The sequence below is a fragment of the Cynocephalus volans genome, chromosome 1 (assembly GCF_027409185.1).
Source record: "Cynocephalus volans isolate mCynVol1 chromosome 1, mCynVol1.pri, whole genome shotgun sequence".
Taxonomy (NCBI): domain Eukaryota; kingdom Metazoa; phylum Chordata; class Mammalia; order Dermoptera; family Cynocephalidae; genus Cynocephalus; species Cynocephalus volans.
This window is the reverse complement of record NC_084460.1, coordinates 298326307-298351557: the sequence shown is the minus strand read 5'-3', so window position 1 is coordinate 298351557 and position 25251 is coordinate 298326307. Positions and strand designations below refer to the sequence as shown.

The window sequence follows — 25251 nt, the reverse complement described above, 5'->3', positions numbered from 1 at the left end:
GAATTTCATCTTCTGCTTTTAGGAAACAGCATGAAGGTCAAAGTGATCGTTTTGCACCTGATGTTTTTCAAGTGTCTTTAACTTAAATGGTCGGTGTGCCAGAATAGCACATGCTAACCCCTTCAACAGCACGGAGGAGGTGACAGTCCTCAGCCCCCTTGGCTCACCTGCTTCTCAGTCGGGGGACTGGGGGTCCTCTCCCCATAGCACGGGGAGAGACCTTACAGTAAACACCGCCGTTCACAGGTTTCTTCCTCATCCCCGGGAGATCAGTGCTCAGGGCCCTGTACGCCCACTGCCCCTGGTAAAGCCCCTTCCCAGACACACTGAAATATCAATTCACTTCTCAGTCCTGGTTCTGGAATATAAAAGGAGATCCAAAAATCACCCAAAATTTGGGGCAGGGGGGAGTCCTGGTAGGGTCCTAGCATGAAATGGAGGCACACTCAGCAGGGTCTTATAAAGGGACCAATGACAAAGGTGTGGGCAGAGTTAGGGAAGCCATCAAGGGATGGTGTAGTGTCCTGGGGCTCACAGCAGCAGAGCCATCAGCACCCTCCAGCTCCATAGAAGGAGGCACCAGCCCTTGGTTACCTCTGCAGGGAGGCAGTGGGGGATCACATGCCTCCATCACATTCTTCTGCTCCCTGGCTTCCTGTCACTCATTCCACTGACTCAAGCCATTGGAACAAGGACCAGGGAGCCCAGCTGGTGCAGTCCATAGAGCTCGGCCTCCCAGGCCACAGTCTGCACTCTACTTCTTACACTCTGTGTTATGGTTCTAAGGTCATAGTTGTTACCTTTAGCTGTAGTTCATTCATTTTTCATTGGTGTGTAATAGTCCATTGGTGAATATACTACAACTCATTTATCCATTGTCTTGTTGATGGACATTTGGGTTATCTCTGGGTGTTTGCTACTATAAAAGAAAAAATGCTGCTGTGATCATTCTTGATGTGTATTTACAAGAGCTTCTCTAGGATATAATTGTTCATTCGTAGGGTGTGCACATTTTCAACTTTATAAGATAATGCTGTATTACTTTCCAAAGTGGTTATTCCAATTCATACTCCACCAACTGTGTATATGGACAAATCAGTTAACTATTCTGGATACTGAATACTTTGTTGTTTAAATGAAGTATAATAATGCTGGTTTCATATGTATAGTGAGGAACAACTTTATACCATTTAGGCAAAAGGCTTTAAAACTATTTATTTGATAGTGATAGCAGTGGTCATATCCAAAAGTCACATGTACATCAAAACAGGACCTCTACTGTATAAAGAGTCTTGCAACTACATATGGTGTTCTTAGCTCACACTTGACTATGTGTTATATTGTGTTACACCAGATGCCCAATATGTATGCCTTTCAAAGTAATTTGTGTTACTGTATTATATAAACTTTCTGTCTTCCCTCAGAATGTATAATAAGATGTGGCATCAGACCCAAGAAGCCCTCAATTATGTGCTTGATAAAGAGTCTCAGAAGATGATAGAACCACAAAGAAATCAAGTTTTCATCTTCCAAATGTTAGCCACCTTCTACATAAAATATGTGCAGATCTTCAAAGACATGGAGAATGTGTATGACCAGATAGTCCATCCACAGAAACGAATCCTGATCCGGAAAATATTGGATGCAGTGATGGGCCGAATCCTGGAACTGAAGAATGAGATGGTTGAGTTGGAATTAACCGAGTTTCATTACTTTGATGATATCTTACAGGATCTAAAGTTGGTTCCCGTAAGTACTCTGTTGGGTTTTTTTTTTCTTGTTAGTGTCTTTTTATAATAAATCAGATATGTAGGTCTATACCCAATATTCCACAGACTTTCTAGACATATTTACTAGTTGTTTGGTGTATTGAAAGTCTAAACATTTCCCTTCCATCGCACCATACTGCTGTGGATTAGGGTCAGATTCCCTTCGTTTTCGGCACAGGTAAATCTTTTTGCACAGCCCTGTGTCTGTTAGCACTGAGGTGGTGGTGGTCTTGCTGACACTGGGGTGTCTGTCCAGGACTACGGGAGTGGGGTAGACTGACCCTTTCATAAATATCCTACAGCACAAACCCTCCCGGTTTCCAACAGCAGAGGCCCCCTACTCTCTGTTTCCATGGGAAATCTCTCTCTGGCCTTTATTTTCCAGTTGTCATCTTCTGGGTGACTTTAAAACTATTTATTTGGTAGATTATTTATTTGGCAGATTAATTTTATAAATAATTTCTGTAATGGGGTAATTTAGGTAAAAATAAAACCAAATTATTGGAAGGAATTGTGACCATTTACATACAAATGGGTGATGATGCTGATGATAAATTATTAGGTTTAATTCAAAGATCTCAACAGCGTAATACTTTACTGTCCCAGTCCAGGTCATTATTTTAGATCGTCTGAGATAATATTATATTTCTTTAAAGAAATTCATGAAGTAATCATTCATTAATTGAGGCCTAATTGATATGAATTGCTGAGGTTTGCGGTAGTGAGTAACATGTGAAACGTGGTGGTGAGTTTCCTTTTGACTTTGTCTCCTTCTCAGTGATGAGTTCTCTCCTCTCCGCTGGCCCCTCACCTCTTCAGTGAGAGCAGGATGGAGAGTGACTCTGATGCACATGCCCTTACCTATATTTTAAGTGGATTTGAGTCCTGGGGTCATAACAAACGTGGTCTTTTGTTTGTTCTTTCTCTTCTCCAGCAACAGTTAGATATTCCCATACCCAAGTACTTTTTGAAAGAGAAGTTGGAAGTAATAAAAGGAAGAGAGAAAATCCTTGCTCAAATATTAGCCGAAAGTGGATTAGATACAGCTAAAGTGGTTTGTATATCATTTTCACAAACATTATTCCATAATCTGTATAACTTCCTTTTTCTGCTGCATCTAATTGTGTGAGAAACAGATTATTCTCAATTTGAGGAAAGAGTCACCCCTCCCTTCTTGTTACACAGTATATAAGAAGCTGCATAACTTTTGAATGTGTCTGTGGTGATGCACAGTCATTATTTTTCAAGAGCTTAGAAATAGACATCAAAACATAATGCTTTATTGGTTAAATCAGTATCTCTAAGACAGAGTTAATTATCAACCCAGTTTAATTTTTCATCTCAAATTTACCTAGCTAAAGTCAGAAGCTAAATGTTTTTCATACAAAATGATTAAGTGCCAACATAACTCACTAGGAACTTGGAAATTACTACACTTTCTAAAAATGCTAATTGACCTTTAAGTTGAGTAACACTTGGATCACGCCAAATGGACCATCTGTGGAGAAAGGGGAGAAAAATCCTTGAAAACCATCACTGGAGAGCAAGGAGCAGCATCCAGCCAGTTCTCCAGACCCATACCTCCTCCGTCTGCAATGCTGGTGCAGTGCCACCTTCTTCCCGTTATCACAGCTGTCCTAGTCTCACAGCAGTCTCCCATGTGGCCTCCTGGTGAGCAGTCTTCTTCCAGTCCTTCCCATGTGGCACTACCCTGCCAACCTTACAACCGTCTACTTATGCATTTTGGTGATTTTCACTGCCTGCGAAATTAGTGCCTCACTCCTCTGGCTGATCTTCATGGCCCAAGCATTAAAACGACCATTGACCATCCAAACTGGGACACTCCATAGTGAAAGGGGGCACTATGAGTAGCTGAGACTGCCAGTGTAGACAAGCATGCACAGCGAGAACCCACACTTGCGGTCTTTCTGCAGATAGGCCCATCGGGTATTGCCAGCCTGGGTCATGGTGTTAAGGAAGATTCCGAGTGCATTCCCGGGATGGCGGGGAAAAATGCCCTGTCCGCCTGCCTCAGGAGGCAGTGAAGTACATGCCCTGCATTAGCCAGCCTGGTGTCATCTCCCGTTTCGCATAGGCGTGCTCCGTGCTCGAGAGAGAGCTTGCTCTTCTCCCTCACATTTCTGCCTGTCAAAATGATACCCGTTCTGCAGAGCCCGATTTGATACAGCATCCTTCAAGGAACCTTTCCTGACCCACCTCACCCAAGACATCTCTCTTTCCTGCACCCGTCTCCCAAACGTCCACCCCCTCTTCTACATTATGAATTCCTTGAAGTCGATCCCCCTTGCTTGGGGGTCCTCTGGCCATCCTTCCACCACGAGGCTCCTGTGTCTGTGCTTTCTGCCCAGGCATCAGTCAGAACAAAGCGCTCAGACTTCATCTACTTCCCCCAAAGGAATCCGTTCACACCAAGCTGTGATGAGCAGTGCAGAATTCTCTCAAGATTTTACAGGGGAAATGGAGAAGGGAGATTACATCACACATACTACAGTAAAACCCTAGAAATTCCTCTTTGCTGTTTCTCCTGCCTGCTGTCCCTTTGCATTGGTGCTAGGTCAGCAGCAGGGACATTCCTCTATTCCTTTCCTAACTCAGCATCCATCCTAGAGCAGGTCATCTCCACCCCAGTCTCATTTCAGATGTGCCCAGTGCTCAGCAAAACATGAGGGCTTCCAACTGACATCCCCTGGGCACCTGCTGTGACTTTCTCTCGTCCTCTTGGTGTCTCACTGGACCCCCATTCTCTTCTTAGCTGCTTATTGCTTGAAGATATATGCAATATGTACCCCAAGAAGAATTTTGATAAGTGAAAATTATTATCCATCTCCTACATTTGTAATGTTTAATATCCACTATTGGGACCTCCTTACGTGCTCAAAAATCTTTGTCATGTTGAGTAAACTAGTCAAAATCCCTTAGCCAGAGTTATTCAGTAACGTCTGTGATTATTTTCAGAATGACAATTTGAAATCTAAAGGAAATAAGTACAATACCAACTAATGTTTCCTGGGTACCTACTATATGCTTAAGTTCTTTTTATATATCATATGATTTAATACCAGAATAATATTTTTAAGACTCTGACATGCCAAGCACATTACTGAAAGTGTGTGCTCACTGCAAATTTGAAGCACTGAAATCTCACTGAAAACAAAACTCTGAAGAATTGTTGTGTAAAAGAGCATCCTTGTAAGCAGCCATATTCTTCATGCCATATTGAGGTGCCATATTGAAGCGGTAGTGGGTAGTTTAGTAGAAAAAAGATCAATATCTGTTCAAATGGGCTCTACCTCTTGTTAACCATGCAAACTTACTTTAAAGTTAACTGTGGAAAGTTACTTTACTTCCTTGAGCTTCAGTCTTCTCAATTCTTAAGTACTCATGTTAACACCCACCTTTGAGGTTGCTTCTGTGAAGTTACTGAACATATGTACATATGGAAAAGCATCTGGCATCTACAGGTTCTCAGTAGATGTCCCTTACCTCTCCTGCTCACTCCTTTCTTTTCCCCCAACCCCAGTCTTCTTACAAAGAGAAGCGACCATCCTGGGAAGCAGCAGCCCAGGTGATGAATTGGAGTATTGCGCACTTGAGACCTCGGTGCCTGGCACCTTATCCTGATATGGTGGCCATTGCTACCTGCTGAGGCCTGGAATTGGACTCAGCTTTGCTTTGGTGCTTTTCTGACTCAAATGACCTTTCCTTTCTGCCTCCATCCAAGCATGGACAGCCCCTCGAGCCAGGCCACATGCATAGCTTCTCCCTTGCCCCAGGGACAGCAGTGGGGCCTCACCCTGAGCCCGCTCAGAGCTCACCCAGGCCTCAGGATGCATCCAGAACCCTGGCCCCTGTCTTTCTTTCTTCAAGAAGTGGCACAGCCCTGGACTGGCTTGGTCACCACATATCCCATATGATATCTCCGAAGACAACATTTTACTACATGAGCTCTGATTTTTCTGTCTGAATAGTACTCATCACATATGGATGTTTTAACATGCAGACTTACAGATACTCAAAAAGATTTCATGCATAAAATTAATTGTCCTTAAAATGATTTTAACATTAGTCATATTCACTGGGTCAGTCTGTAACTGATTTTTAAACTCAGTGTTTTACTTCATCTGTATTTTAAAATTTAAATTCCTGTATTAGAGATGCATTTTTAATTTCTGTATTTCTACTATTAAGTTAATGCAATATTGATAGCAATCTCAACTTTTACTGAATCAATTTTATTGACATTTCTGGTATAGTTTGCTGCCAATCTAAAATGGAGTGGGGTTAATTAGTATTTTGTTTGGAAGGGTAAGGGAAAGCCATGGAACCTTTAAATTTGGGGTCACAACATGAACATGGCATATTATCAAAATAGGCCTACTTCATTGGAAAAATGAATTCGGAGTGGCTACCATACTCTATCAACAGTGTGTGATGTTTGGGGGATCAATTGATGTAATTAACACATTTAAACATTGATTTTTCTTAACTGCTTTTTGTAGAAATACTCTGTAAAGGGTATTCCCTTTGAAGAGGCCATTAAATTAATCCAGATTGCTGAGAGGGCACGGCAAGGTCGCCTGAGAGCCTTGTTCATGAAGCAAATCTATCTTCGAGAATACAGAGCAAAGCAAGCCAAGATATTTGGCGAAAAATTCGCAGATGCTGGGGCTGCTGCACTATGTATTCAGAAGGTACAAATGTGGGACTCTTGGAGTTGGGGTACAAGGTGTCTTACACAGCTAGACATGCATACCAGCTTCGAGGGTGAGCTCCGAAACTCAAAATCCCAAATTCCTACTTTTACTAGAACTGGATTAAATTCCAGAAAGATTCATTAACTTCCTATAGAGAAATCATTAACTAAGCTTGGTCATATTTCAAAAATTTTATTCTAAAATCTAATTTTATTATTAAATGGAGGGCATTTTATTTAATACTTTTAAAGATCATTAATAATTGTTGGAAAGAATGTTGCTAAAATTCAGTGAGGATATCAATCCTTAGTGAATTTTTAAAAAATACATTCGCATACAGACATATAAATTATAGAAGAGAGGAGCAAGGGTTAATACCTTGTAGCTTACAGGAAACACATACCATTTGAAAAAATTCTAGCCACCATCACTAATAATCAGAACATTGATGTTCCTTCCAGAAGTGGCCCTTGAGGTTTCCTTCTCTTTGGCAAATGAGTGCCATTAATTTTTACCCCATCTTTTTTCAAAGGGAGGCTAGTGTTACTTACAGGAAAATGCAGAAGATGGCAATGTGACACAAATTAGGATTAGGTTTGAGAGAAAGTAAGTATGAGGACATAAAATTTAACCAGAAAATCTGAACTCTTTGTTGCTAATTGATCCTTGAATGGGGGAGGGGGTGGGGGGTGGGGAGGGCCAGATAAGAGACTGTTTTCTTTCAAGTTTCTGTACAGATCTAAAACTTTAGCATCTGATTTAAAAGCTTGAGTTATACAATTCTTGGAAGTTTCTATGTTCTATTTCCTCACATCACTTTGGAAATTTTTCTTTTAAAACCATGAAGTGCCACCCTTAGACCTAGCTTCATGCTCCTACTACGTAGAAATTTCTCTTTAAGAAACCCAGGTAGGAGAATCTCACTAATGAGAATTACAGGTCATTTCTGTGATTCATTTTTTCTTTTAAAATCTTTGCCTGTGTTCACAGAAGAAAAAATAGTCCATTAGCATACACGTGCACAACCTGGAGTTTACGATCATTATGACACTTGGGGTGTTCAGTTTATAGACGAGAGACTGCATGACAGTGTTTTCCTTATTTTTTTATGTTTTTAACAAGTAACCACTTTTTTTGTTTTTAGGTTTGGCGACGTTTCTATCAATGTAAGAAAACCGGAAGGCAGAGAGAAGAGGAGATGATATTCCTGGGTATGGTAAGTGTTTTTATAAGCAAGATCTGGTTTTCTTAAAGAGAACAGAATTTGTAAGACGTGTCTTCTTTAGAGAGTTTTTGAGGGAAGAGAGGAAAACAAAATAGATGATTTAAGAGAATGGAGTCACCCACAGTGTACAGAAGCCTCCGCAAGGGTATCAGGATTGTATCCGTTTACCTGTCTCTGCAAGATGCAGACTGCTCCAAATGTGGAAACAGACTGTATGTTGTCACAATATGCTGTTCCTGTCTGATATCAGCAGTGCACACTATTAAGTATTTATGGTCTTGAGAATGGGTTTGCATTGATACTGCTGGCTTTTTTCTTTTCTTTTTTTTTTTTTTTTTCTTTTTGGTGTAATGATTACTGAATCATAGAGTTGGGAGGGTGCATTAATTATCCATTGTCATAGAACAATGTTAACCACAAACTTAGCCACTTAAAACAACACTCATTTGTTATCTCACAGTTTCTCTGGTTCAGGAATCTGGACATAGCTTAGCTGGGTCCTCTGTTCAGGGTGTCAGGGTGTCCCAAGGCTGCAGTCAAGGAGTTGGCCAGGGCTGTGGTCTCATCTAAGGCTCATCTGGGGAGGGATTTGCTTCCAAGCTTGTGTTGGTATAACTCAGTTCCTTGTGACTGTCAGGCCGTGGGCCTTGGTTTCTGTGCCGGCTGTTAGCCAGAGGCAGCCCCTAGCTCCTTGCCACATGGGTCTCTCCATATGGCAACTTGCTTCATCAAAGCTAGCCAGGGAGAGAGGGGCCACATACAATTGTATGCAATTGATCTTGGAAGTGATGCCCCCTCACCTTTGGCCTATTACATCGGTGAGAAGCAAGTTATGAGGTCCATCCACACTCAAGGGGAGGGGATTACAGGAGGGTGTGAGGACCACAAAATGGGGGCGTTGGGGAACCATCATAGAGTGTCTGCCGCAGAGTTTTCCTGTGGCAGCTACATCATCAAGGGTAAGGCCCTTGAGGAGGGTTGGCTTGTCCTCCTTCTGAGCCCCTCCAGAGCACAGACCCTCCCTACAGAGCCTGCTTGACTGACTAGGGTCAGTAACTCTGAGTGTATTTTATTTCCTTTTCACCTGACAACCCTTCCTTCAAGTCTTTGGAGGAGGCTCTTGAGAACCCTCCAAATCTAACTCTTACAAAGCTAATTATTGTCACAGATGACAACCATTCCTGGTGGAATGGTTACTTAAGGTGTGTTGTAGTGAGCTACGTTGCTTAGTGCCCCCTATTTAATGCCAAGATAAAAATACTGAAACAGTAGTGTTGATAAATACAATTAATGACTGAGTCTTTGAATATACTAATGACATGCAAAGTTCTGGTGAGGCTAATGAAGAAAAGGAAATACAAATATGCAGTGTATAACCACAGACACTAGCAAGTTAAAAAACTGTTAGGCAATGTCATGAACAGCCATGGTCATAAGTTAGAAAATATAGCACAGAGAAGATTGTCTAAGGAAGTAAAGACACAGCATTCACAACAATTCCTTGAACTTGTTAAGACAGGTGACCAGATATGATGTACTGGGGTGGGGGGTGGAAGGGGAAAAGAGAAACAGGTAAAAGGACACGAAAATCAACTACAATGTATATTGCGAAGTTAAAATAAAATAAAATAAACTGACTGAAGGGTAAGAAACCTAAATATCCCAATCACTGTAGCAAATACTGAAAAGATTTTCAAAGTCCCTGTGTTAGTTTGGCAGATGCCACGATGGAATTAGGCGTGCAAGAGATTGATTAGAAGAATGTGTCTGTAAAGACTAAACAGAGGAGCCAAAGAAGCAGGGAGAAGCTTCGGACCGTGGTGCAGATCTGAGAACTGTGAAGGACAAGGCAAGGAAGGAGGGGAGGGTGGAAGCGCCTCAGCCTGCAGCACAGTTCCAATAAGGAGATTAAAGTTGCTCTTAAACATCTATTCTAACAAAGAAAAAGGAGACAGTAGTGATGAAAACCAATTTGGGGAAGGACCAAGGGGCAAGTGCAATCTCAGGGACTGCTGATGAGGTCATTAGAAACATTATAAACACAGCTTTTTTTGTCTGGTAATGCCAACCTTGGAATTTCTTTGTAAGGAAAAAAAATAAGAATATGAGCAAAGTTTACAATATATAGATATTCATGTCAGTGTAGTTTTATAATCATAAGAGATCGGTGCCCAGAAACAGTTAGCAGAGTTAAAATGTCTCGTTGTATAATTTTAGAGGTGATGTTGTAGAGTTTCTCTATATTTTGCGAAGTGTAAAATATGAACACCATGATCCTATTTTAAATTATTTTGCTTATTCTTACATCTTTTTACATTAAAGATATATTTTGTGTCTGAAAATTTACAGAGAAAATATTTGTTCCAAGTTATAGCAGAGGGGGAAAAGATATAAATCATGGCTTAAACAATTTGTAGCTTTTAAAATTGAAACTTAACTAAATAATAGTCAATTTGCAATATTTTTCCCCATTCTATGTGCTTATCAAGTTTGTATCTCAGTAGGACAAAAACTGGGACTTAGGATTTTTCCTTTTCTTTCTATTTGTAAGAGTAGATATGCCTAGAGAATAATGCAAGAAGTGAAAGAATAAATGCAGTATATAATTTTTAACCAATGTGGGGATGCAGTTTTCCTTATGTTGTTCCTTTCTTTTTATGTTTAGGTGTTATTTTCTAATACTGCATTCCCTCTTCTCACTTTTACAGAAAATAAGTTGAGTGGTCACCAATATGTGATTTATACATCAGATCTCTGTCTTCTGTGATCAGTCATAAACATAACCATTTAAGCCATATTTTAATTAGGTCTTCTTATATAAATATTAAAATTTCTTTTCTAGGATTTTAGGTTTTAAAATAAATTAAACGATCTCATCAGTGGTAGTAAGTATAGATAAAATATAATTTAGTCCCATCTTCTGGGGATGGCCATGTAATTTTCATCAGTTTTAGAAAGGCACGTTCTATATGGCACATGACATGGTGAGAACGTTTAGTTTTAGAGTAGTTTACATTTTACTGTGGCCCCTCATCCTGAACATTCCACCTACAGCTATGGGCTCTGTGCATTACCTTTGCTGTCAGCACAGAATTATTTTCCTTTAGGAAGAAATTCAACTCTGTGTTCCAGAAACTTAGAAGAGCATAGTTTCCCGTTGAAAGGGGCATGATACCACCTGTGATTATAATTCTCAAATTGTGATGTCCAAGCTTTACTGCCTTAAAAAAATATCGCAAGTCATACCAGAATAGCATATTTGATTTAAGCAATATCTTGATTTCATCGCCAACATTCTTGATTTTCCTTTGATCTCTGTATTTCAAAATTGTCAACATTTACTTCTGGAAATTGGGAACCCCTTGGGACCAGCCCATCTTTTGCTTTTTGGTTGTTTAGGTAAGCTGTCAGAATCAAATGGGTCAGTGATTTCTGCCAGTTGTTACAGATTTTTGTAATTTAGAAATTTACTGGGTGGAATATTATTCAGCTATTAAAAAAGGAGGAAATTGTGACATGCTACAACATGGATAAACTTTGAGGACATTATGCTAAGTGAAATAAGCCAGTCACAGAAAGACAACTGTGTGATTTCACATATACGAGGTACCTAGAGTAGTCAGACTCATAGAAACGGAGAGTAGAATGGTGGTTGCCACCAGGGGCTAGAGAGAGCACGAAAGGTGTTTAATGGATACAGAGTTTCAGTTTGCAAGATAAAAAAGTTCTTCACATTGCACAACAATGTGAATATGGTTTACACTACTTAACTGTACATTAAAAAAATGGTTGAGATGGTAAATTTTATGTTATGTGTTTTTTTACCACAATTAAATTTTAAAAAAAAATTCACTGGGACATTGAAATGTATACTGAGATGGTTCTATGTAAATCATGACTGTTTGCTAGTGGTCAAAAAATACAAATTTAAAGTTAAATAAGATACTGCTATATTTCATTGAATCTAAGATGTCATTGATTTTAAGAGGCGTCATTAATTTTTGGTGCCATTAAGAAAAAATGTGCTGCAAAATAAACAAAAACACACCTTGATTGTAATATATGAGTGTATTTCAAAAAGTTTGTGGAAAAATAGAATTGAGGGCCGACCCCGTGGCGCACTCGGGAGAGTGCGGCGCTGGGAGCACAGCAGCGCTCCCGCCACGGGTTCGGATCCTATATAGGGATGGCCTGTGTGCTCACTGGCTGAGCGCGGTGCGGCCGGTCACAAAAAAGACAAAAAAAAAAAGAAAAGAAAAAAGAAAAATAGAATTGAAAGATAGTACCAGTCTTTCCATGAACTTTTTGAAGTACCCTCGTACATCCATCCCTAATTTCAGATATGTTAAACTGTGAAAAATGTGCGTCTTAGAGTTGGTAAAATAGAGTAAGCTGTATCTGTCTTATTAGCAAAAAACGAAAAGTTTTTTAAAATTATAATTATTGACAAGGGTGTGATGAGACCCTCATTCTCATACACAATGAGTTAAATTGACTCAGTCTTTCTGAAAGTTAGTTAGCAAGATGCAAGAAGATCCTTCGAATATTTACATCCTTTACCCTCGAATTCTATTTCTACTTTAAAGAAGTCATCAGAAATAGAAATTTGTGTACATAGAAGTTCCTTACAGTGTTATTTTTAATAATGAAAAATTGGAGATAACCAATTTTAGTGTTCTAGAGTAGGTATATAGTTAAATAATATAATAATTATGCACATAATGTAGTGGTACATCAACATTAAAAAGTATGTTTATGACTAACTTTTGATGAAATGAAAATGGTCCAGGTTAAAATTCAGGATTTAAAATTATACGTATAATACAACTTCAACTAAGTATATGCCCATATTCATGCACTTACAAAAGAAAGAAAGGAAATATGCCATGTTTGAATAGAGCTCATGTTATAATGTGTGAGCTTTGGAAGGTTTTTTTTTTTCTTCTTCTTCTTCTGTAATTGTCTGTATTTTCTAAAATGGTGAAATTTTACTTTGTTAATTAGAAAAAAATACACATTTAAAAGTAAAAGTAAATGGCATAAGAATATTATCAATTTTTCTCCTAAGATCTCCAAATTGTTTGGCGTATGTGGATAGGTAGCTAGGTTATGATACAGCATTGTTTCTCTGTTCAACACCCTTAAGAGGCACAGGGATATATGATGTAATGATAAAAACAAGAGTTCTGTCTAGTTTTCTACTTTAAAAACTAAATTAGCAGTCAAAAATTCAATCTAAGATAATCTAAGTTTTAACATGAAATTTTACATTACAGCAGTTTTGATTCAACAACTTCTATATAATTACATTTCCATTTAATTGAATTCAGCCTACATTTACTGAATATATGCTATGTGCTGCACCCCAGAAACTTGGCCAATGGCCAAACACTATTTTTCTATCCTGAAGTCTTAAAAACTTATATTGATACCAATAAAGATAGAATTACATGTTTTTAACTTTAGTTTTTCAGCTTTACTTTTTGTAGTTTATATGTGCTCAGCTCAAGTGAAAGAAGATTGTATTAATTTTTCAGCAATACAGTTTTTGGTTGGTATAAAGAGAGTAACAGGTCTGTTTTGTGTTCAGTGTGACTTTCTTTAGTTTGCTTTTTTTTCCAAGTATTTCTTTCCTTGGTTACATGTTCTGCTGAAATTTTACACCATTGAGAAATATATAGATTCAATTTTTAAAAGAATGTTATCTTCTGTTTACTAATTGATAGCCATAAAAAATCCATTATCCCAAATCCAAGAAATTGAAAATATTTCCCACCATATCACTGATTAAGATATTGCCTACTCATTTTAACATTTTCGTTTTCATATTTCATTTTGTAGCATTATTCCATAGTATAAACCACTGACTTATCTGATCAAAACTGTGTTTGTGTCTTTATGAGAAACTTGGCATGTTTCCAGGAGTGACTGAAACCAGAATTAGACCGAGACACCATTCATTATGCCTTCAATTCCTAACCAAATGATTCTTTTACCTTTTTCATATAAATTACTATTTTTTGGGTATTGCCATTTTAAATATTTATATTCTAAAATGTACAAAGGAAAATAAATAGCACTCTAAAAATTCATGTGCAGTTATTTTAATTGGCAGAGCCAATGGAGTGGATCAAGTAGAAGGAAACTTAATGAATGTAATACATTTCATTCTGTGGATCCCTTTGAGATAATTTGTCCTACAGTCATGACCATCATATATTTTATGTCACCCTGAAGCTATCAATGTTTGCATTATAATAAAGAACACTGAGGGGAACACTTATTAAAGAGGAAGACCTGTCACTTTTAAACGCATCGACTAAATCCTAAAAGCACCATAAAACCCTGTTCACTTACTAATTCTAATAAGAAACAAGCTATATTCTAGATTACTTTTTGGCCAATAAAGTAGACTTCTTTCCTATTAACAACCCCAAGTACAAGTGTGGGCGCCCACATGAGCATGGCTCCCTTCCGAGAGCTTGTGCATCTGGGAAGCTCTGTGCACATCGCGGTTGTGGTCTGCTGCCCTCAGAAAGTGGGACTCCTCTTTGGGAACTGCTGTCAAAGCAAGAGTGAGCAAAGAACCTAAATGAAATGCTCTTTTATGATCTCATTTTAATTCCAGCGTATACAACATGGTCCAGCTTGGTCATGTGTACTATTCATCATATTTGGTTCTCAATGACATTTGATTGTTTCTAGAAAATAAATTTATTCTAAAAAAACAGATTTGCAGGATTTGCAGGTTTCGTTCGGCTTTATTTTAGTTTCATTATACTTTTTAAATGCAGAAGGGCTCTTGCCTAAGTGTCCTGGGGGGAGACAGAATCCTAGAAATGAGCTTATGTCTTCATGCACCAAGGTTGCTCTGTGATGTTGAGGAAGAACCAGTGGTCTGAGGTGGCAGAAGGCAACATGTGCTTTCAAGGCAGACTGACCTGGGTTCAAAGCTTAGCTCCACATTGTGCTAATGGAGGGACTTTGAGTGACATATATCCTTACCCTCTCTGTGAGCCTCAGTTTTTTCTTCTGTAAGAGCAGGATAGTGCTATGTATTTCACCGAGCTATTAGGAGAAATTGTAGGTAAGGTGCCTACCCTGGAGCTTGGAATAGGATACACCTTCAAGAAATACTGGCTGGTGTTGATTACCTTGGAAAGTTACCGTATGTTGTCATGACTGAATGATTTTATGTAATAGAAAACTCTCAAAAAGTTTGATAACTGTTTCATGTAACAGAACACAAAATACTTCAAAATAAATTGTTGCATAAAATACATGTGCAAACAATTTCAAAATTTAAAATGTCTTGGCCTTTATTATTATATGCTACTAAATTTATGAACCTGAAGTGGAGACACCTAAGGCAACAGCTGCTGCCCACACACACAACCTACACTATGTGTGTTGCACCAGAAAAACGTTTGTAAACACAACAGTCAGTTCACCCTGGTACAGCTGTGCATGCAAGGCTGTCAGACACCCTGAGTAATAGGATCAGAATTAGTTAGAGGACACCCTGAAGAATCTTTGTGATTTTAAAAGCCCACTTCAGAAGTCTTTGAAAAAGAAAGAAAAGTCACCATTTTTCTTTTCTATTTAAATGGGAGTTTTACAATCTAATTGCTTGGGAACCTTTAATTTGATTTCAGATCTTTTTCTTATACTGCTTTATTCTTGTCTCATGTCTTCCGGTTATCAGAAACTAAAGAAAGAAAATAATTCTCTTCTTTACCCTCATTCTTGTTCTAAGATTTCCTTGCCTATGTTCTGTCTTTATTTATTGCATATGAGGGCCCTTTACAAGGTCCTTTAATACAACATAGTAAAGTGGTTAAGGCCAAGAACACTGGAGCCCGCCTATGGGTTCAGATTCCAGTTCTATCATTTACCAGCTCTGTGAACTTGGGCTGGCACCTTGATCTGTTTGTGCTGTAGTTTCTGGATATGCAAAATGGAGTAGTAATAGCACCTAACTCATAGATTTGTGTTAAGTGTTAAAGTGATATCTGTAAAGCAATTAAGATAGTGTATGACACATAGCACCCAGTAAACACTAGACAAATGTTAACTGTTTTTTTTTTTTTTTTTTGCAAATAGCTTATAATCATGGGTTTAGATGCTCACATCATTTATAATTCAAAAATGCTTATTAAATTGTCATTTTTTTTAACCTTCTTTTGCTAGATCAAAAAGGTTAATGTCACAGTGTTGGCAAAGTATAGAAACACGGGCACTGTCCTGCACCATTGGTGGGGAGAGTAAATTGTGCAATCTTCTTTGCAAGGCAGCTCAACAATATCTATTAAAATTACAAATGCACTTTAACATATAGTACCCATAAAAAATCATTTTCAGACAAAACATTTTAAGCCAGAGGAGACCTATCAGTGAAGAGAGGGAAAGCATAGAGGGTAAGAAGAGAGACTCCTGAGATAGACACCTCAGGCCAAAGCCCCAGCCTGTCACTTCCTGAATATGTGGTCCTGGTTGAATTCCTTGACCACTCTGTGCCTCAGTTTCCTCATCTATAAAATGAAGACAATAATGGTACATAACACATAAGGCTACAGTGATGAATAAATGAGTTAATATTTGTACGCCACTTAAAATAGTGCCTAGCAAACCATAAGTGCCATCAGAGTGTTTATTTTAAAACATTTTTTTTTTAAAGTTGGGCACAAAAGTAGCAGATTAAGCTTCCACTACTAATCAATTATAAGCTGCTGTTCTAACCCAGTTCCTAATTAATGTATTTTTTTTTAGACTAAACATTGTTTTAAGAAATTAGGCTTAACAGGCAAGAAATTTTTTTACTCTTTATTAGTTTCATACCCACTACAATTGTGACATCTAAAATAAAGATTTACTATAACATTACTCTGAACAGAGTGCAAAAGAAAACCGTCAGTTCTAGCTCTCTGTACAGTCTTTTTTTCCATTTCTCCTGCTGGGTTGACCTTTATGTTATATTTGTATAAACACCAACACATAAACACGAGTATAGATACATTACTTTGAAATGAAATGATGAAACAAAATGGCTGGTTTTAATAAACTAAGGAACACCCCCTCTCTGCACAATCTTGAGACAGGCCCGCTTGGGAGCAGTGCATTCCGCAGCGTGTGGTCTTCATGTGCAAAATTGGGGCAAACGCAGCAGCTCCCAATGATCTGAGCGAGCGACGCCTCTAAGTGCTTCCTAATGAACACTAATGCTCGCCATGTCTGGGAGGGCCGCGGAGTTCATTAATCTCTGCGTTTACGGTGGCAAGAGATCTCACTAAATGGTCATTTGCACGGAATACATGTTTTCCCTTTCCTTTGCCGCTCCGTCTTCGCTTTTGGTGGCAACAAAGCACCATGAAGAACAAACCCTTGCAAGACAATGAGCTTCTCAAGAAAGTTGCCAGCACTAAGTCACTTATTTGCAAGTATATTTGTGATTGATTAAATGGAACAGATTTTCATTTGGACAAATGTCCATTTCTCTTACTAATTTGAACAAGGATTTTTAAAGACAAAGCCCATCAAACATTAGATAAGCATTTTAAGTTAATGGACCGCATAGTCCTATTTCCCCACAAACTCAGGAAGCATCATATTATGTCCTATTTTTACAGCAACATCAATTATTAATATGTATATTTTTGCTGACAGAGGACCTTGCTATGAAATGTAAGTTTCGTTATCCTGTTCTGGGTCATTAACTGTGGAAAGCTTGTAAATATAATGGTTTATTCACATGGGAAGCCTTCATTAAGATGCATTATTCTACAGCTGATGTATTTCAATATATAGTATATTATCGTGTTCTCTATCTGCCTTTAATATTCGTAATTTATTTTTAAATGAGTTGCTGTTTATGCAATGAGTTAACAAATTTGAATTCCACATGACCAAAGTTACTAAAGAGGAACGATGTTTTAGCCCAAAGGAAAAGCTGTTCGTTAACATAGGACCTAAATATATTATAACCTTTAAATTCAAAAGCAACTAAAGAAAGAGGCTACAAATGACCCACATGTATTTTTGTCAGAGAAAGTCTATATCAAGAAACACGCATGAATACACACATATTAACAGCACAGCATGGTGTAATAGGAGAAATACAGAGCTAAAAGAACCAGAAAATCTCACTGCTGGCTTCTTCATTAACATGGAATGACTTGGAGCAGTCATTTAGTTCTAAACTCGAACCAGAAAATCTCACTGCTGGCTTCTTCATTAACATGGAATGACTTGGAGCAGTCATTTAGTTCTAAACTCCATTTCCTCATCCGTTCAATGGGATGGTCACGTCCTCATTTCCACCTCAAAAGATGGATGTGGACATCAATAAAGAAATGCAGTGAAGAAATGCAGGACAGAATGCCATGCCGATGGGGTTGTTATGGAAATCTGTTCAGAGCTGAGCATCCTTTTCTGCTTCCCTCATAGATCATGGAAGTGTTAGGAAGTCTGCCGAACACTTCTTATAGAGCCACTGATAAGAGACAAATCAGGGTTACCCATTCCTTCATTCATTTTTAGGGATGAAAGGAGAAAAGGCCCAACTAAGGTATAGGTTGTCTGTAAACATCTATGAAGGAAACCTACAATTAACCATAGGAAGAATGTAATTTGGGGAAGCAGCATCATGTGATTCATAGATGCAGTAGAGAATCAAACATTAATGCAAAACTTCAAAATGATTTTACACATTCATCAGAGGCAAAGAAATTTGGGGCATTTGTTGCAGAGATCCATTTTAACATCATCATGAAAACAGTTAACTTTAAATGAGCCACTGAAGAGATACAATTAAAATCTCTGTGAATTATAAACTTCTGTTTCATGCATTTAAAATGTAAACACTAGGAATTAAAAACATCACCTGAAAGGTATAAGAATTGGATTTTTTTTAAATGATTAAATAAAGGAAATGTCTCTCTCAGTCTTAACTAAAATGCATAAATAAAATACATAAAATTAAGAAAAATCATGACTGGGCACCTGTATAGTGAGGCGATTTAGATCATTTGTTTTTAGCAGTGTTCTTTAAAATGATTCTGTAATTCTCATTCTATATTTCCTTTTAAATTAATTTTTTTTTCTGTATCATAAAAGTTGTGCATTCTCATTACACTGAACTTAGAAAATTGGCTTATTTCCTTAGGTTTTCTAATGCATTTATTTACAAAGTATTATATGAGTATTATATGTTTGATTTTCTTTTCTTTTTTCACTTGACTTTATGGCATTAAGTGGATGTGCTATTCTAACAGCATGTCCATTGTGAAATCCCTGCCACCTGTGGATGTTCATAAGTATTTCTTAGAGATTGTGTGTGTGTGTGTGTGTTTGCTCATACATGCTTGTTACATTTAACTATTTAATCCATTTGAACTTTATTTCAGTATAGACAGGAATTGATAATCATTTTTTTCTGAGTAATTGATTTATAGTTTACCAATGTCTTTTGTAAATAAGGTCTTGAATTTTGTTACATTCTTGTTTCACAGCTTTTGAAATGGATTTTAATGCTGTTCTCTCATCCCTGGAAATTTCTTCACCCCATAGCTCCCTGGCGTTCCTGGGTTTCACCCAGTTGGTTGTTGGTGGAGTCTGGCATAGTGACAACCACCCCATCAGCAACCGTGGCGAACATTCATCGAGCGCTGACTCGAAGCCATGCTCTGTTGCAGGGCCTGACACAGAATGTTCCATTCAGTCTTCACAGCCGAGTGCCATTCCCAGCTTAAGGGGAGGAAACAGCCTTAGGTGATTAAGTGCCTTGCACAAAATCACCGCAGTAGCCAAGATTAAACTCAGTCATTCTGTCCCAAAATCCCAGAGCATGGCTTTGGATCAGAAAAAGTAAGAGTCATTTCCTGCCTCTGCCATTTGCCGGGTGTGTGAATCTGGGAAAGTTAGTTAGCCTCTCTGATTCCATTTCCTTACGTGATGATAATACCTGCCTGGACGGATGTGTTGTAAGGCTTAAGGGATTATTTCTGTAGAGCGAGTGGTGACCAGTAGGAGCTCAGGAAGTGACACCTGCATTTTCTTCTTCGATTCCTCTTTTAAGCAACTTCTTATTCCTGTCCTCATCTTTATTCCTGTTCTTCTCATCATCTTTGTGGTCATCATTATCATTTGGGGCTTTGCAGGCCGTGCAATCTCTGTCACACCGTGAGCAGCATCGTTATAGTGTCAAGGTAGCCACTGACAGTACATTAATGAATGGCAGTAGCTGTGTTTCAGTGAAACTTGGCTTATGGGAATATGCGGTGGGCCAGGGTTGACCCATTGGCTATAGGTTGCCAAACCCTGTTCTAGAGCAGTTAGTGCTTTTCAATCCTGGGTAATTATCAGAATCACCTGAAGATTTTCTAAAATTACTAATTTCTCAGTTCTTCCTCTCCTCAACATGGAACAGGGATATGTATATTTAAGATCTTCTGAATTTTGAGGAAAAGAGAGAACTTGGAAAAAATAATTCACTGGTATATTCAGATATTTAAGGACATGTTGCATGTAAAAAAAATTTTCCTGTAGTGGCTTCTAAAAAAGAGGGAAGGAGCAAATAAAAAATAAGAAAGAATTCTGGGAAAATAAAAGCATGCCCAAAAATAAAACAATAATAGCCACCACAAAATTTAAATAAATCCAAATAATAAATAGACATAACTAAAAGTCAAATTAGTTCTGGAAGATAAAGAAATCTTCTATAACAGTGCAAGTAGACAAACAAGAGATGAAAAATACAAAAAGTCATGAAAGATCAATCTGGTGGTCTGGCATTTATCTAATATTTGTTGCCAACAGAGAAATGCAGATTAAAAATAATAGAAGAGACTAGGGTTGGGCCTGGAGTCAGAGCCATTACTGCAGAAAAAGGTCCGACAGAGCTGAGCAGTCAAGATGTGTGACTTCACTGAGGACCAGACCGCAGAATTCAAGGAGGCCTTACAGCTGTTTGACCAGACAGGTGATGGCAAGATCCTGTACAGCCAATGTGGGGACGTAATGAGGGCCCTGGTCCAGAACCCCACCAATGCCCAGGTGCTCAAGGTCCTGGGGAACCCCAAGAGTGATGAGATGGATGTGAAGTTACTGGACTTTGAGCACTTCTTGCCCATGCTGCAGACTGTGCCCAAGAACAAGGACCAGGGCACCTATGAGGATTAGGTGGCAGGCCTTCGGGTGTTTGACAAAGAAGGGAACAGCGCAGTAGTGGGTGCTGAAAACTGGCATGTCCTTTTCACTCTGTGTGAGAAGATGACAGAGGAAGAAGTAAAGACGCTGGCGGCAAGGCACAAGGACAGCAGTGGTTGTATCAACTTCAAAGAGCTTGTCCATATGGTGCTGAATGGCTGAGGACATTCCCAGTATCCCCAGACCCCCGTGCCTTTCCCTGTGTGAGACTTTTTGCATCTAGCCTCAAAGGCTTCCTAGGCTGTCTTGTCACAGCACCTCTCCCATTTTGTCTTTCTTGGATGATGTTTGCCATCATCATTCACCAAACAAACTAGCTCTTTGTGCCCTGCCAAAAAATAAATAAATAAATAAATAAAAATAATAGAAGAAAAACTTGCACAGTTGAAGATGCAATTCTTCATATTGAATGGACCCACCAAAGGATAATCTGTTAAAGGAAGAAACACCCACACCTCAACACATGCTGATCAACTTTCAAAACTCCAAGGATAAAGCATTATAAGAGCTTTCAGGAAGAAAAACAGCTTGTCTACAAAAGAATAACAATTAAATTTGCAGCAAGTTAGTCACTAGCAGCTCTGCATGTTAGAAGTATCCTCCAAGGAAACTGCCGAACTGCCATTCAAGGGGGGGGGGGGGTCGCCAAATAAAGACGTCTTTAGGAACGCAAGTACTCAGAATATTTATGGCTGTATATATCTATCTGAAAGTTATACTCAAGGACATGCTTCAGCAAAATGAAAACATAGGAAAAAGAAGAAGGGTCAACAGAAAAACCAGGACAACTTATAGTTAAATTTAAACAGTTGCTGATTTAAAAGATTAATCATAATCTATGATTATAAAATGAGGGGTCAGAGGAAGAAAAGCAAACACATGTAGAGGTCCTAGACTTGTTCAAAGAAAGTGTGTAGATAATGATAAATTCTAGACAGAGATAGAAATATAGATGTTAACATGCAAAATTTTAAGAACAACTGGTAGATTAAAATTAAATGTGTAGTTTCTAAACCACTAGATGACAAGGATAAACAAAGCTAACTTCATAAATCCAACAAAAGGTAAGAAAGGAAAAACAAACAAGGAAGTGTGTTAGACAGAAAGCAGAAAGGAAGCATTAGCTCCAAATGTTTTGTAACTACATATGAATAAAATTTTTCTTTTCTATAACTCTCAGGTAGAATCTTTAAAAATCCATTTATATGCTGTTGACAGAAGAGGAACCTCAAACATATGAATGCTGAATAATTCAAAAACAGGAACATAAAGAGTTACATTAGAGACTTCTAGTTAAACAGGCAGAGTAAACACATGCATTTCGCTTTGCTCCTTCTATATTTTTGTATTTCTCAGGTGCCTGATAGGACACCATTGAAAATATTGGCATATTTGATTAATTTCTAATATTTTTTAACAGCTATGTAACTTCTATGATCTCACATCTTTTGCCGGTATTTTCAGAGTCCACCTCCTCTCTTTAATGAAGTCAGTGCCACGATAATGCAGGCTGAGAAGGTGAACTTACTGCGCAACGAGGTGCAGACAAAGCACGAAGAGGACTACAAGGAAGCCATGGTTATAATTAAGGACGACCTGAAGTTGATAGAAGGTCCAGACATCAAGGAGACCCTTCAGGACCAGATCTGGCATTGGTTCATTGAGTGCAGGTAACTTTGAACTGCATGGCGATATATCCGCTCAGCCTTCTCTTTAGTGGTTCGGGTCATTCTATGTTTTTAGCACCAAAGCATATTGATATAGAGTCATGAGGTTTCTTGGCTTCATTTTAGGAAAGTGAAATGCCAAGGCTAAGAATTCAGAAATTCTTTTTTTTTTTTTTTCCTCGAATGAAAGTTCTTTTTGTCCTTTTTTAAAAAAGATTTTTGAAAAAATTGTCCACATAGTGCTTCTGTGACCACATGGAATAGAACATGATGGGTGGATGACACAGTGCCACAATGGTAGGACTTCACAGGTCAGGTCTGTCCAAAAGCCAGGGGACCCAGCAACAGGCAGGTCATGCTACCCTTCCCTTCTGGGGTGTGGCCGGCCTCTCTACCTGTAAGAGGCTTGAGATTCTTGGTCACAGTCCCACTGTCATACTCCTTTGATGCAGCTGCTGGTTCCCAGGGCCTGACACCTGGCCCCCAGGTCTCCTTGAAGAGCTGGGTAGGTGGGAGTTCTGGGGACAAGGCCCCAGGCCTGTTTATGTATTAAAGGGTCCTCTTTAATGCTCTTAAACTAAATGTTAAATGATTTAAAACTTGTTTACGAAAGATGGTTTTTAAATGTACACTTTATTACACCATTTTTCCATATAGTAGGAGAAACACTTTGTAGGTAAACTAATTAGAGCAGTTTTAAAAACTATTTTATTTCAGGAGAGGAAGGAAAGTGGGAAGATGATTGTGGTCAGTCCCAGGAGCCTTGGAAGGCAGACTTGGCCATCCATTTTCTCGAGTGGGTATTGTGCTGGGTCCCATTAGGTTCCAAGATTCTCAGACACCGACTCTGATTAGCTCATTAGGACTAGGGAACTTAATTGTTAGAAATAAAAAAAATCAAACTTCCTCTCAAAAAATTCTATGAAAAGATTTTATATCTTGGTAGGCAGCCTCTAAGTTGGCCTCTGGAGATCCCTCCCCTTAAGTGTGATCTACACTTACTAAGTCACTTCTAAAGAAAAGGATAAGGCAAAAGTGAGGGAATGTCGCTTCAATCTTGCTTTCCTCTCTCACTCTCTCACTTGCCTTCTCCGTTGCTGGCTCAGAGAAGTCAGCTGCCCAGTGGGGATGCCCACACAACAAGGAGCTCAGGGAGGCTCCCAGGCAGCAGCCAGCAAGAAACTGAGGGCCTCATTCCAGCATCCTGAGAAGGACGAAATCCTGCCCACAACCATGTGCATAGACTTGGAAGTGGATCCTCCCCCAGGTGAGCGGTCAGATGAGACCACAGTCCCGGCTGACAATTTGATTGCAGCCTCATGAGAGCTGAGGCAGAGGCACCCAACTAAGTCACATCTGATTCCCTCCACATAGAAACTGTGACACTATCAATGTTTGTTGTTTCAAGCTACTAAGTTCGGGGGTAACTTGTTACGCAGCAATAGATATCAAATATTGTGTATCAATTACGTTTACAATGATTTGGAAAAACCTAAACTACTATAAACTTCTCTTGCGTTAACTTTATGTGGGATTCTAATACGCTATTTTCTCAATAATATTTAAATTTTATAACAGTTTCTTTATGAATGTATGATATAACAATTACATGCTTTTGATTGAGAAGTTCTGTTCTTTACTACAAATGCAATTTTAACATATTGTTGACTTTTAAAATTCAACACTGATTAAATTTGTGAGATTTTCTTTTTATATCCTACTAATCAGGGATATTTTATAGCAAAGTGGGATATTCTGAATGAGAGGGATATTTAAAATGAGGAATTTGACAGGTATTAATTCTGATGATAGTAATAATAATGAGGTGGAGGAACGCTATTAATACATGGGGGGGTATAGAAATGCACACATCCCCTCTCTTTTTTTATTGGTTTCCCCCTCATTTTTCCTTTTGTTCATACTTTCTTGAGTGTATACATTTGTCTAAACTTATAAATTGTACCCTTGAAATATGAGCAGTTTGTTGTATATCAATTATACCTCAATAAAGCTGTTAGAAATATATCACAGTAAAAGCAGTATATATCAGCAAGGATGCCAGTGCTTTAGTTCTTAAAAATAGCATGTATTTCTGTAATCCAGAATACCAGAACCCCCTATTCCAGTCGCTAACCTTGTTCTCAGACTCCTGCTCTCACTCACAGTATAAGAAAAACTTAAATTTGCCAATTATAGGTAACTCTGTCTCTTCTGGTTTAAAATAGTTTCTTTCAGGTTAACTGTCTCTTTTGAGTAAATTTGGAGTCAGTTCAACTGTCTGCCTCTCAAGAATCTTGCCCCATTTTTCTTCTCCTTATGGCATCTGACTACAAGGGGAAGTTCCAGATCCTCACACTGTCAGCTGCAGGCCGGGGCAGAGGGTAAGCAGCACCAGGCACATGCTGCTTTCTGCGCCCTGGCGGGTTTCTGCAGGCGTGTGGTACAGCTGGTCTGGTCCAGCCCACCAGCCTCTAGGGGCTTCCATCTGCAGTCACTGGGCACCCACAACCCAGGCCTCTTGTGCCTGAGCCCACCTTTGCTGGAGGGCTGGTTCTCGGCACCTCACATCCCAAAGGGGCATAGGTGGTGCCATGCCCAGCAGGTCCCTTCACCTCACTGCCCTCTGACCCCACACCAAGCCAAACACAGCAGGAAGATGGGTACCACCCACA

At 38.8% G+C, this 25251-nt stretch overlaps 1 protein-coding gene and 1 pseudogene across 3 annotated transcripts in view; both read left to right on the top strand.

Moving 5' to 3' along the window:
* The window catches only part of IQCA1 (IQ motif containing with AAA domain 1), a 165060-nt gene that overhangs the window by 6736 nt on the left and 133073 nt on the right, over positions 1 to 25251 (top strand). For all 3 annotated transcript variants that reach the window (XM_063115154.1, XM_063115147.1, XM_063115137.1), the window contains exons 2-6: positions 1425 to 1749; positions 2704 to 2823; positions 6290 to 6481; positions 7629 to 7700; positions 22377 to 22582. In XM_063115154.1, the coding sequence (XP_062971224.1) occupies positions 1425 to 1749; positions 2704 to 2823; positions 6290 to 6481; positions 7629 to 7700; positions 22377 to 22582 (915 nt within the window). The remainder of the gene's footprint in view (positions 1 to 1424; positions 1750 to 2703; positions 2824 to 6289; positions 6482 to 7628; positions 7701 to 22376; positions 22583 to 25251) is intronic.
* LOC134391732 (myosin light polypeptide 6-like) lies at positions 20604 to 21074 on the top strand (annotated as a pseudogene).